Source organism: Protopterus annectens, chromosome 6.part0, assembly GCF_019279795.1.
Source record: "Protopterus annectens isolate FY-2018-M chromosome 6.part0, PAN1.0, whole genome shotgun sequence".
NCBI classification, from domain to species: Eukaryota; Metazoa; Chordata; order Ceratodontiformes; family Protopteridae; genus Protopterus; species Protopterus annectens.
The window spans coordinates 2,509,464-2,524,229 of NC_056737.1; the positions used below are offsets into that span (position 1 = coordinate 2,509,464).

Here is a 14,766-nt window from a genome sequence, read left to right on the forward strand (position 1 = left end):
ACTAGGCTAGCTCTCCTTGTGGGCCATTTTAAACCTTGCCATTTTCACTTTGGATGTTTGAGTTAACCTCTCCAGTATGGTGGTAGATTGGCTTTAGCAATCCCATCTGTCATATTCCAGTTTTTTCCTTTTTATATTGTTATAATCTTTCCCATCCATTTCAGTGGGATGCAGTGTCTAGGTGTGTTTTTTGAATAAGATTTTTATGTAGTTTTGTAAGTTGGCTTTGTCCTGGTGGTTTTCTACTTTAACTGTGAAGTGAGATGCATATGTTTAAAGTGATTTGGTAATTCTGAGAGTCTTTTAGTTAACCTAGTATGAGTTAATACATATTTTTCAGTACTGATTCATTATGTAATCAGTGCTGTTTTCATTATTTTGTATTGTTTGGCTAAAGTTTATTTTCTCTGTTAATTTTGTCTCTCTGTAGTGTTTTTTTTTTTTTTTTTTTTTGCTGGGTTTCATATTTTTGCATGCAGTTAAATTATTGAGGATGCAGGAAGAGTGGTGATACGTCTGATTAGGAGTGGTTGTTAGAATGTATCCATGTATACAAAAATGCACGTTGGGGTAACTGAAAAAGTTTTGTTTTTCTTTCCTTTAAATGTGCTCAGAATTTTTGGGGGACCAGGTCTTCCATCAGAAAGTAAGTAGCGGTATGGGTCTAGTTGTACACAAGGGTGAAAAAAAAAATTGTGGTGCAGATTTCATTTCACTCATACAGACAATTTCTTTACACCCCTCAGGTTTTCAACTAATTTTTTTTTTCGTTTAATAGCTCTAGAATTAGATAAGAAGCTAACAACAAGATGTGCTGTAGCTTTGCATTGCAGTTTGATGAATGAAAAAAATGAGATGAGTTAAAATTTAAAGTTGTGAAGAACTGATGATTTCATTTTTTCTACACAGATTTGTTTGGTGTGGCAGAGAAGCGCAGGAGAACAATGACCAGCTTTGCAAAGCTCGTGGAGAAGGGAAACTTTACAGGTCAGGCATTTATTTTCTGCTGTTTTGCATAAGTAAAAAGACTTTTCTTTTATAGCTTACAAAATGAGCAGAGTGCTGAACAAAACTTATCTGAAAAGTTATTGGACCAACATTTTACTAGTCAGATCTCCTTTTAGGCATGCTAGTTGTACATGTTTAGGACATAAAGTGCAGTAACTTGCAGTCTCACTAGGTTATAGTTTGTTGTGGCTTCTTGGTTGTTTAAATGCAGTAACAGTAGCGAGAAGTATTGAAACAGTTTATAGTAGTTATAGCACATATTTTGGGAGGTTGGCCTAATGGTTAAGATGTTTGCCTTACAAACACAAGGTGCAGGGTTTGAGTCTCACAAGGGATAATTGGCTAAGCTTAAAAAGGCTCGCAAGGGCAGTTAGCTTAGTACTAATCTATGAACCTATGTATGTCATACCTCAGTAAACCACTGTTTTATTGAGATTGATGCTGCTACAAACAGTTTTACCCATGTGTTAGGGTCCCAACCTAGCTAATATTTTTTTGGTGTTTTCTGAAGTTAGCTTTCACTTAAATAGTTTATAGTTAGAAGTTCTTGTAGGACAAATTTGAAAGCCGTTTTAGACGACCATTCTTATCCCCACCAGAAAGTCTAGATGTTCTTCGTGTTTCAATGTTGCAGTCATTACATTTGGGTAATCTGCTGGCAGGTTGCCCTCAGTCGGCCTGATTTACAAAGTCGTGGGTCCTGAGTCGATTGCTGTCCCTTCTTCCATGACGTCAGGTCGTCAGGGGTATAAAACATGCAGCTGACACCTTTACATCAGTCTTTCTTGCCGTGCGGTGCCTGAAGAAGAAGCAGTTCACAAGTGGCGGTCGTCCGACTCCTGAAATTTTCGTTTTCGAGTTTCAGAACCGAAGTCTTCAACTTAAAGCTAAGTACCCTGTTGGGGAAACTTTTTTTCTTGCTCCTTACCGATGTCAGTAAAAAGTAAAAGTCAATAACTGCATTACTTGTGGAAAGCAAATACCTCATAAAGATTTTCATTTGTACTGTATTCCTTGTCTAGGTTCTGTCCGCGACATACCTTGCTGTCGATTTTGTGCTTTATTTAATCAGCGCACTATCAGCCGTCGGTACATTTTTGCCTCTAAATATTTCGGTTCTCGGTTTAATTATCCAAAAATTATGTCTCTTAGCCATCCGACTACCGGAATTCCAAAAAAATGCAAAGAAAAAGACAGAGACAGGCCGTCGAGGTCCAAAACTGCTGATGACGCTTCTCCTAAGCCAGTCACCAGTTCGCCAGTACTCAGTGAGGTGCTTTCGCAGCCCCTGATACCCGCTACTTCTGACTCGCAGGCCTCTACTGAAACCCATTCAGAGTCCGGTATGCCACGAGATGCTTCACCTATGGAACCTACAGATGTCTCTACCTTGGATGGGTCTGGAGCCGCTGTGCAGGCACCGGCTTCTGAGGATGTATTCAGGACTACAAACTTGCATATTAAACCAACTCCACCTTCTATTCTAAGGCCTAAATCTCGATCTATGTCTAAAAAAACGATGCCCAAGCCACATGTTCAGGCCTCTATGCCTAAAAAACAAATGATCAAAATGGCTGAAGATCTTATTATGCTAATCAGGTGTCGTCACCCCCTCCCCCCCTAAGAGGCCTAGGGCTGATTTTGTCTATGAATCTTCTGATCAGGACTCTGATGATCATAGTGTTTCACTGTTGCAGTCATTACACTTGGGTTATCCTGCTGGCAGGCTACCCGCAGTCGGCCTGAATTCCAAAGTCCTGGTCCGGCGTCGGTTGCTGTCGCCTCTTCCCTGACGTCAGTGCACCAGGGGTATATAAGATGCAGCTGACGCCATTTTCTTCAGTCTTTCTTGCCGTGCAGTGCCCAAAGCAAAAGCAGTTTGCAAGTGCCGGTCGGCCAACTACTGAGATTTTTGAAATCGAGTTTCTGATCCGAAGTCTTCAATAAAGCTAAGTACACCGTTCGGGAAACTTTTTCTTGCTCCAGACCGATGTCAGTAAAAGTTAACAATAGTATTTCTTGTGGGAAGCAAATACCTCATAAGGATTTTCACTCCTACTGTATTCCTTGCCTAGGCCCTGACAACGACGTTGCTAGTTGTCGGTTTTGTGCTAGATTCAACCAACGCAGTATTAAGCGTCGGTTTGATTTTGCTTTACATTGCTTTGGCCAAAGGTTTAACTACATAATGCCATCGGAACAACCGACCGGAATTCATAAAAAGCGCAAGGACAAAGAAAAGGACAGGCATCCGTCCAAAACCAACGACGAAGCCTCTTCTAGGCCAGTCGCTGGTTCGCCAGTTCTCAGTGAGGCGCTTTCACAGCCCCTCACACCCACTACCTCAGAGCCACAGGCCGCCTCTGACTCCCACGTGGAGACAACTAGGCCTCTGGAAACTCAAGGTATTGGGCCTACGGAAACTATTCCCTGAGATAGGTCCAGAGCCGCTGAGCAGGCGTCTGCTTCTGACCTACGCAGCTTACTATCAAGACCACTTCAACAGTCGAGGCAAAGTCTAAAACACCATTAAAGACAAAGAAACAAGTACAGCATTCTCCTGGACAGTCATCCATGCCAACGAAACAGATGCTTAAAATGGCTGAGGACCTAATTACTTTGATCAGGGGTTCCCATCCCCCTGATAAAAGGCCTAGGCAAGACACTGACTAGGACTCTCCTGACCAGGTTTCTATTTCCTCTGATTCCTCTTCAGAACAGGGATATTCTCTTCCTCCCTATGAGGACTTTGACGCTGAAGAATCTATCCCTTCAGCCTCTCTCCCTGAGGATTACTCTTTTGGGGAAACCTTGCACACCATGAGGGAGCATTTCCATTGTGAGTGCCAGGATTATTCAGAATCCAAGAAAAGGCTCAGAGACTTTCTTTTACTGCCTCAGCACAGGCCCCTTGCTATCGCACCTGTACTAGATATTGTTGATTATGTTTTTTCTGAATCCAGTTTGTCTCCTGATTCTTTACCCCCTGCACCAGTCAAGCCAGATAGGTACTACAGGGTCCCAGATTCTCATAAATTTCTTTATAAAAACCCTGCTGCTGGCCCAGAAACAATTTCTCAGGGTCCCAAAGGGGTCAAGGCTTCCACTGCAAAAAAATCCTTTTCCCTCTGATAGAGATTCTAGAGCACTGGATAGGTGGGGGAAAAAAGTATACACCTCTGCTACTTTTGCTGTAAGGGCTTTAAACTGCCAGTTTCACATGCTTAATTATCAGCAATACCTAATGTCTTTGCTAAAACAGAAAATGCTTACAAGCTCAATGTCTTGAAAATAAGGATATGCAGGATTTATTGCATGCAGCTGAACAAGTGGGAAAGCATACTTTGCAATGTGGTTTTGATTCATTAGAGGCTTCTTGCAGAGCCGCAGTTACAGGTTCTGTCATTCGAAGGCATGCTTGGTTAAAAGAACAAAGTTTACCAGATCATTGGATGCTCCATTACAGCATGGTACTTTGTTTGGTGTTAAGGCAGAAAAGGTGTTAAAGAAAATGGAGGATAAAGGAAAATCAATGCAGACAGTAAAGGATTTCTTACAGGTTCAGCCACCCAGATTTAGCAGGAACTGGCCTTCAAAAAATTGGTCCTTTCCAGTGTCAGACAGGCCACAAAGAGGCAGATCTCAGCCCCAAGGCTCATACAGACCTAAACAGTGGGGTGCTTCAGCCTCCAAAGGCGGAGAAGACAAATCACAACCTTATAGGAAACCGTCCCAATTACTTTCCTCTACCTATGCCAAGCACTTACTTTTTGGCAGCACCCTTAGGGGGGAAACTAGCACTTTTCTCACAAAATTGGCACACGATCACCCAGGACAAATGGGTTCTGAATATTGTTTCTCAGGGTTACAGGTTCCACTTTCACACCCTACCAAGGCCAAAAGGTATGCCAGACCTGCCACACAACCAATGGGCAGAGGCACAAAAACAAATTTCTGCTCTCATGGACATGAGGGCTATTCAAAAAGTACCACAGGAAGAGCAGGGGCAAGGATTTTTACTCAAGACCTTTCTTGTTACCCAGAAAGGACAATGCTTGGAGACCAATACTGGACCTGTCTACTCTAAATACTTTCCTTGACGTTCCAAAATTCAAAATGTTGACACTGCAGCAACTTCTACCCATGCTGGGCAAGAAGGCTTGGCTAGATGTTCTTCAAGGATGCATCTACAGTCATAACATATGGGGTTGTCCTGCCTCAGGCAGCCCTTCGGTTGGCCGGATTCCAAAGTCTGGGTCTGGCCTCTGCTGATGTCGCACTTTCCCCGACGTCAGAGCGTCTGGGGTATAAAAGCATCAGCCGACACCATTTTCCTCAGTCTTTCTTGCCACGCGGTGCCCGAAGCAGAAGCTGTTCGCAAGTGCCGGTCGGTCAGATCCAGTGATTTCAGCCACCGAAGACTTCGAAAAAAGCTAAGTACCCCGTTGGGGACTCTTTCTTGCCTCAGCTGATGTCAAAGTAAATAATTGTTTAACTTGTGGGAAACAAATACCTCATAAGGATTTCCATTCTTACTGCCTTCCTTGCTTAGGCCCAGACCACGGCGTATCAGCCTGTTTAGCCTGTGCCGCCTCCAACCGACGAACTCTTAGACGTCGGTCGGAGTTTGCAGAGGAATTTTTTGGAGCCGCTTTTGCTTATAAAATGCCGTCGGAGACTCCGACTTCGCATATGGCCAAAAACCGCAAGGAAAAGGACCGACACTCGTGGCCCGCGGTTTCGACTGAAACCACGGCTAGGCCTACCGCGAGTGTCTCGGTTTCGGCCGAAACCGAGTCCTCGGCGATTCCTTCTTCCGAAACCATACTTCCGACCACCGAGGCCCGAGAGGCCCCGGCTGAGTCGGCTTCAGAACTCCCTACCGAAGCTAGTGTTCAGGAATTGTCCGACAACATACCTTTGGACATTTCTACCCCTGCACGTGGGGCAGCTAGGCCCCCAGCTTCTATGTCCATTAAGGCCTTTTCTAGGGCTAAAGCTGCCAAACTTTCAAAAGCTTTGCCTGACAAATCTACATCCCAGAGGCCATCCTCTAGTTCACAGATCCTCAGCCTTGCTGAGGACCTTATCTCCTTAATTAGGGGTTCACAACCTCACCCAGACAGGGCCTCTCAACCTCCTCCAGACAAAAGGCCCAGGACTGACCCCTCTGAACCTCACTCAGATGATTCCACAGATGGATCTGACTTGTCAGACCACCAGGAAGGGGCTTACTCGCCTTACGAGGATTCAGATGCAGAGGAATCTATCCCTTCGGCCTCCCCTCCTGAAGAATTTTCCTTTGGGGAGACTTTACACTCCATGAGAGAGCACTTTCAATGGCAAGGTCAGGATTTCTCTGATTCTAGAAAAAGATTAAGGACCTTTTTGCATTTGCCTCAGCCTAGGCCCTTAGCTATACCTCCTGTTCTAAATGTAATTGATGATGTGTACAATGATGTTAGTACAGCCCCTGATTCTCTTCCTCCGGCCCCTGCCAAACCTGACAGATATTACAGGGTCCCGGATTCTCATTTCCATCTGTATAAAGCCCATGCTGCAGACCCAGAAACTATTTCTCAGGGCCCTAAAGGGGTTGCAGCCGCTACTGCCAAAAATCCCCTACCCTCTGAAAGAGAGTCTAGAGCTTTAGAGAGATGGGGAAAGAAGGTGTATACATCTGCAACACTTTCTGCCAGGGCATTAAACTGTCAATTCCATATGATACAGTACCAAGAGTATTTGTTAGATGAACTGAATAAGAAACTTTCTTCTCCTGAACCCTTAGACCGTAAATCCCTTCAGGATTTGGTACATAACTCACAACAGGTTAGTAATAATTTTTTAAAATGTGGCTATGATGCACTGGAGGCTTCATTTAGATCAGCTATGACTGGGGCAGTTATTCGTAGGCATGCTTGGCTGAAGGAGCAATCTTTGCCGGACCATGTCAAAGCTAAACTCCTCGATGCTCCAATGGAGAAACAACATTTATTTGGCTCCCCTGCACAGGAGATTCTAAAAAAGGTTGAAGAAAAAGCAAAATCTGTGCAAACAGTTAAAGATTTCCTGCAAGTTCAACCACCGAGATTCAGCAGAAACTGGCCTACAAAGAATTGGTCCTTCCCAGACTCTAACAGAGCCCAGAGAGGCAGGAACAGGCGCCCTAGAGGCAGAGGTCAATCGAAGGGCTCCTACAGAGGCCGTCAGTGGCAGCCTGCCAACCAGAGGAGTAGTGCAACAGCTACAACTACAACCACTACTACAGGACAGACCCAGTGACTTGACTCTGATTCCGCCTACCAGGGATCAACTGGAAGCACCCTTGGGCGGAAAGCTGGCTTTATTCTCAAAAAACTGGCATTGCATTACAAAGGATACATGGACATTGCAAATAATAGACAAAGGATACAGGTTTCACTTCCACACTTTGCCAAAAAGAAGCGGAATGCCAAACCTTCCACCAAATCAGAAGGCAGAGGCTTTAAGACAAATCAGCAATTTACTTCAGATGAAAGCTGTAGAAAAGGTACCATGTTCAGAACAAGGCCAAGGATTTTACTCCAGACTATTCCTTGTACCAAGAAAAGAAAACCAATGGAGGCCTATTCTCGACCTGTCTGCACTGAACACTTATCTCATTGTGCCAAAATTCAAAATGCTGACCCTACAGCAACTTCTTCCCATGTTGGGCAAGGAGTCTTGGCTGGTGACTCTAGATCTCAAGGAGGCATACCTGCACGTCCCTATCCGACCAAATTGCAGAAGACACCTCAGATTTCTTGCAGGATCAGAGCATTATCAATTCTTAGCATTGCCCTTTGGCTTATCTACTGCGCCCAGAGTATTCACGAAATGCCTGGCATCAGTAATTGCACATTGCAGACTTCAGGGAATTCAAATTTATCCATACCTGGACGACTGCCTAATACAAGCGGACAACAAGAAAAAATTGTTAAAGGACTTGACCTATGCCATACACCTGCTACAGACCTTGGGATACACAGTCAACATCCAAAAGTCAAGACTAGTGCCATCCCAAAGGATAACCTTTTTGGGTGCAGATCTGGACACAAACACCCAGATGGCTTTTCTCACAGAAGAAAAACAAAAACAACTTCCAGATTACTTCATGATTCTGACAAGGCAAACTCAGCTTACTGCAAGGAAAATCTTGCAGGCCCTGGGTTACATGGCATCCTGCATAATTTTAATCCCACATGCCAGGCTGCATATGAGGAAATTACAATGGTACCTAAGGAGTGTATGGTCTCAACACAGTCACAGTTTAGAAACCATGATACCAATCATTCCATGCCTTCAAAAGGAATTCCTGTGGTGGGCTCAGGCCTGCCAGTCCAACAAAGGGTGGCCTTTCAACAAACCAAAAACAAGGCAGACCATCACCACGGACGCCTCAGACCGAGGATGGGGAGCACACATGGAGAACAAATGTATCCAAGGCCTATGGCCTCAAGGGCAGCTAAGCATGCACATAAACCAAAAGGAAATGCTGGCAGTGAGGCATGAAATCAAGGCATTCAGACCCTTCCTCCAACAAGGACATCTGTTAATAAGGACAGACAACACCACGGTCATGTGGTACATAAACAGGGAGGCACACATTCCTACCCTCTATGCCGGATGGCTATGAATCTGTGGGATCTATGCCTGAATCTCAATATCCAACTGCAGGCCCAATTCGTGCCAGGAAAAGAAAATGCACTAGCGGACAGCTTAAGCAGAACTACCATGGTTGCACACGAATGGATGCTGCACCCAGACATCTTCAAACTCATAACAAAGACATGGGGAATGCCGGAGATAGATCTGTTCGCCTCCCCACTCAACCACCAACTGAAGACATTCTGCTCAAGGACATACCACCCACATGCTTGGAGGGTGGACTCTCTCTCTTTCAGCTGGAATGCCCTAACAGTATATGCCTTCCCACCTCTCCCATTGATGTACAAGGTTCTACTGAAGATCAGGAGGAACAGCCAAAAGTGATACTAATAGCTCCGGACTGGCCAAGACAACACTGGTACCCACTATTGAGAAGCATGTCTCAGGCAAATTCATGGCCTCTCCCCCTATGGCCTCTTCTTCTAACGCAGAACAATTTCAAGACCCTGCATCTCAACTTGAAAACATTGCAGCTAACTGCCTGGAAAATTCCTTAAATTCCAATCAAACTGTTTTATCTCAGAGGGTGAAGGACATTACCCTGGAGGCTCGCAGGCCTTCCACAAGGAAGACATACTCAGCTAAATGGAAGAGATTTCTCATTTGGAGCACATCAAAGGGCACAGATGTCACAGTGGCAAACCTAGCACATATCCTAGAATACTTGGCAGAATTGTTCCACAATGGCCTGTCTTATTCTTCCATTAAGATTCATGCTTCAGCAATTTCAGCAGAATACAATGTGGATCCACCCATCTTCTCACACCCTCTTCTCAGACAATTTCTGAGAGGGATCAAAAATGTTAAACCTCCAATAACACCCCCTCTACCTGCATGGGATCTCAGTTTTGTGCTGGAAAAACTGACACTACCTCCTTTTGAACCAGCAGCATCAGCGGATCTACAGTTTCTATCTTGGAAAACTGCATTCCTTCTGGCAATCACTTCAGCAAGAAGAGTATCTGAGTTACAAGCGTTAATGGCAGTGCAGCCTTTTCTTATTTTTCACCAGGATAGAGTGTCACTAAGAACCAATCCTACTTTCATGCCAAAGGTGGTATCTAGGGTATCCTTGAACCAAGCTATTCACTTGCCTACATTCTTCCCTAATCCACAGAATAAAGGGGAAAAACTTTTGCACTCCCTGGATATACACAGACAACTACGCTACTATTTGGACAGAACAAAAACTAGCAGAAAAACTGACCAACTTTTGTAGCATATGCAACTGGGGTGCAAGGAAGAGCAATTTCCAAACAGACAATTTCAAAATGGATAGGAAATTGCATTCGCTTTTGCTACTCCTTTCATGGAAAGACAGTTCCTGAAAATATCAGGCGTCACTCCACAAGGGCCACAGCCACCACTACAGCTTTCCTACGAGGGGTGACTACCAAGGACATTTTAGAAGCTGCTACTTGGAGCTCCGTGCATACATTTGCCAAGCATTACAATCTACCTTTATACTCTAGATCCAGAGCAGGGTTTGCAACTGCAGTCCTGCAGGGGATCTTAACTACACCATCCTCTAAGTACCTCCTCCCCAGATTGGCTATGGTATTCTACCCATATGTTATGACTGCAGATGCACCCTTGAAGGACATAGTACAGTTTTGTACCTACCATAAATGTAGATGTCCGATAGGTATGCATCTGCAGTCAGGATTACCCTCCCTCCTTTCCCCTCTGTGATATTCCTAGGGTGCTTACCCCTCTTTTAGCTAGCTGGGGGAATCTATTATGGTGTATTTGTTGTTTATTCATGTATATTTGCAAATATTTGGAACTTTTCAGCATTTATCCAAGTTGAGCCTTCCTAGAGGGCACCTGGCATCTGGGGCAAGAAAAACTGAGGAAAATGGCGTCGGCTGATGCTTTTATACCCCAGACGCTCTGACGTCGGGGAAAGTGCAACATCAGCCGAGGCCAGACCCAGACTTTGGAATCCGGCCGACCGAAGGGCTGCCTGAGGCAGGAAAACCCCATATGTTATGACTGCAGATGCATACCTATCGGACATCTACATTTATGGTAGGTACAAAACTATACTTTACTTTGGACCTCAAAGAGGCATACCTGCATGTCCCAATCAGACAGACTTGCAGAAGATACCTCAGATTTATAGCTGCTTCATTGCGTTACCAATTCTCTGCACTGCCCTTTGGCTTATCTACTGCGCCCAGGGTCTTCACAAAATGCCTGGCAACAGTAATTGCTTTTTGCAGACAAAAATGAATTCAAATATATCCCTACTTGGACGACTGCCTTCAAGCAGAGAGCAAGGACATTCTTTTAAAGCATCTGGCGTTTGTAAAAAGATTACTAATTTGCCTTAGGTACACAGTAAACGAAAATAAATCAAAACTAGTGCCCTCTCGAGATAATATTCCTGGATGCAAGCTTAAATACAACTGCCCAGATGGCTTATCTCATGCCAGACAAGCAAAGGCAACTAACTCATTACTTTCAAATGATGGCAACAAAGACCCAGCTACCTGCAAGAAAAATTCTGCAGGTTTTGGGCTTCCATGGCATCCTGCTAATTCCATATGCAAGACTGCATATGAGGAAGCTACAATGGTGTCTAAAAAGTGTTTGGACTCAACATTAGCACAGCCTGGAAACAATAATACCTCTTATTCCCTGCCTGCAACAGGAGTTTCGATGGTGGGCACTGGCTTGCCACCACAACAAGGGACAGCCAGGTAGACACTAACAACAGAAGCATCGGATTATGCCTGGGGGGCACACATGGCAGGAAAATGTATTCAGGGCACGTGGCCCATGGACCAAATGCATCTTCACATCAATCAAAAAGAGATGCTAGGTATACAGAATGCCCTGACAACCTTCAAGGATCTACTACATCCAGGCCAACTATTGCTAAAGATGGACAATACTGCAGTTATGTGGTACATAAACAAGCAAGGGGGCACACATTCCTACCCCCTCTGCAGGCAAGCCATGACTTTATGGAACACAGCACTGACCTATCAAGTACATCTGCAGGCACAATTCCTGCCAGGAAAAAAATACTCTGGCAGACGAACTAAGCAGAAACCTCATGGACCCTCACGAGTGGAAACTAGATCCACAGGTCTTCAGCATGATAACAAGGAAATGGGGATCCCCAGACATAGATCTTTTTGCCTCCCCTCACAACTGCCAACTACAGAGATTCTGTACAAGGACTTATCACTCACAAGCATGGAAAGTGGATGCTCTAGCATTCAGCTGGAAAACCTTAACAGTTTATGCCTTCCACCACTGCCTCTCCTTCCCAAGGTACTCCTAAAAGTCAGACAAGAGAAGCCAAAAATGATTCTGATTGCCCCAGACTGGCCACACCAGCACTGGTACTCAATCCTAAAGAGCTTGTCTCAAGGCCCAGCCTGGACTTTACCTCAAATTCCTCATCTTCTGACTCAACAAAACAATCAGATCCTGCACAGCCAACTCAGAACCTTAAATCTGGCTGCATGGCAAATAATATAGCCAATCAGAACACACCTCTCTCTAAAACTGTAATGGATGTCATTTTGGAAGCCAGGAGGCCCAGCACCAGGAAATCTTATGCAGAAAAATGGAAGATATTCTGTGCTTGGAACTAGGTACAATGACTTGAACCACTTGTCCCAAATATTCCTCAGATTTTACAATATCTAACTGAGATGCTGGACAAAGGCCTGTCCTTCTCATCAATTAAGATCCATGCCTCTGCCATTTCAGCTCATTACAATACGGAACCTCCTATTTTTCTCACATCCACTGCTAGGACAGTACCTCAGAGGGGCAAAAAACATAAGACCCCCAAGGAGAGCGCCGATACCTACATGGGACCTCAACTTTGTCTTGGAAAATCTCACACTGCCTCCTTTTGAGCCAGCCAATACAGCTGATATTTATTTATTTTTATTTATTTTACATTTGTTAACCGGGGGTGTCTGTCTGAGCCGTAAAGGCCCTTTTTCAGCAGAGGCCCGGGGAGAAAAGCTCCACATAGAAAAATTACAGACACATTTAGTTATTTTGACATGATCAGTATACACACAAATTACAAGAGACATGTTTTATACAGTGGTATGCGGCACATAAACCGTTACAGTGGAGAGAACAAACAAAAAATTTATTTTAAAAATAAAGGTAATTAATAGATTTGTGGTGTAGAGCTGAAATTTGGAACATAGGTAGAATACATACATAATACACAGGTACAGTACATACATTGTAGATTAGCCAGTGTTTGTGAGTAAGGTTGAAAACTGTTATCAAGTGCTCTAGATTTAGTATGTATATGTTATCCGCTTTCACTTGCCTGTGGAGCAATCATGGCACTGCCAACTTTGCTTGAGATGTTGCCTGATGAGGTCTTTAAAGGAGGCTTTGGATGATGTGTTTTGAATGCTAGTAGGGACAGAGTTCCATTTTTTAGCCAATGAACTACTATATAGTGCATCTCCAAAGCTATTGTAGCTGTTGGTGACTTCTAGAAGTAGTTTGCTTGCTGATCTAAGAGGCCTTTTGGCTGAGTGATGATGTACTAGTTTTTTGAGGGCAGGACACTTTTGGGGAGGTAATAGATAGAATGACAGAGGCAGAGCTGATTGTAGGTTAGGAGGTTGCGCAGTTCAAGCCAGTGGAACTGTCTTAAAGCAGTACAGTGATGAGTTCTATATGAGCAATTTGCAGCAAAGCAGGCAATTCTGTTATAGCAGGCTTCCATTTTGCTTAGTTCAGTTTTGTTGAGATTAGTCAGAATGGGAGATGCATAGAGTAGGGTGGATAGAAGATGGGATCGAGCAATGGCTGATCTTGTGTTGTTGGTAAGAAATTGTTTAATACGGTAGAGTGACCCTAGTTTGGCATGTACTTTTGTAATAGTTAAGTTGAGATGACTCAAATTTTAGGTGGGAGTCTATGGCTATTCCCAATAGCTTAGCCTGTGCCACTGGAGCAATTGGAGTAGCATTTGTGGAGTAGATAGTGAACTGACTGTTAGTGTTTTTGTTAGAACTGGTTATAATCATAAGCTGAGTTTTCTTTGGATTGAGGATACGTTGGGCTTTGGTAAGGTAGTTTTCAACGTCAGAGAATGCTAGTTGAGTTTGCTGGAGGGTGGGAATGTTTTGTGCAGCACAGATTAAGGTAGTGTCATCTGCATACTGAATTATAGATGCATGCTGTGTAGAGGTACGGAGGTAATTTGTGAAGACTGTGAATAGTAGTGGTCCTAAGCATCCTGTGGGACTCCTATAGTTATGGGCAGCTGAGGAGAGAGAAAATTTTCCCATTTCACAGCTTGGTACCTGTCAGTTAAGAAATTTTGGAAGCAGGTAAGAGTGGAATTTGATAGATGATATTGGTTTAGTTTGTTTAGCAGAATTTGATGTGAGACTGTGTCAGATGCTTTGGACATATCCAAAAAAAGAGTTGGCACTTGTAGGCCTTTATTTTTGAGACTGTTTACTGTGTCTGTGAAGCAGAGGAGGGCTGTAGTGGTACTATGGGCAGGTCTGAAACCATGCTGAGTAGGTGACAGGATGTTGCTGTCTAGGAGATGGTTTAGCATCATCATATGGATGCATTTTTCTAGGATTTTGGCCGGTGGGGGGGGGGAGAGTAAAGCAATGGGTCTATAGTTAAGTTCAGTGGAGGTCCCGCCTTTTATGTATGGGTGTAACCTAGGATATTTTCCAGAGTTTGGGCACACAGTTTTCAACAATTGATCTGTTTATGAGAGTGGAGACTGGGATAGCAATAACATCTGCTGTGAGTTTCAAGAAATAGCTGGGGAGTAGGTCGGCTGCTGTTGATGAGGTTTTTAGTTTGGAGAGCATGCTTTTGATTGAAGTGGTGGAAACAGTTTTGAGGGTAAAGCTTGTATTAGTGTTGTTTGTGTTTGGAGGGATAGTGAGGAAGGAACTGTCCTGTGATACTAAGGATAGAATTGAGTTCACAAAGTGAGAGTTGAATAGTGTTTCGATGGGAACTTTAGTGTCGGGTGGTTGGTTTGGGGGTAGCCTTTTGGGTGGATTTTAGTAGCTGGTTTACATTTTTCCAAAATTTTTGCGG

At 44.0% G+C, this 14,766-nt stretch overlaps 1 protein-coding gene across 2 annotated transcripts in view; it reads left to right on the plus strand.

Moving 5' to 3' along the window:
• The window catches only part of LOC122804127 (putative transcription factor p65 homolog), a 2,378,992-nt gene that overhangs the window by 1,950,543 nt on the left and 413,683 nt on the right, over window positions 1-14,766 (plus strand). For both annotated transcript variants that reach the window (XM_044073775.1, XM_044073774.1), the window contains one exon: window positions 910-987. In XM_044073775.1, the coding sequence (XP_043929710.1) occupies window positions 910-987 (78 nt within the window). The remainder of the gene's footprint in view (window positions 1-909; window positions 988-14,766) is intronic.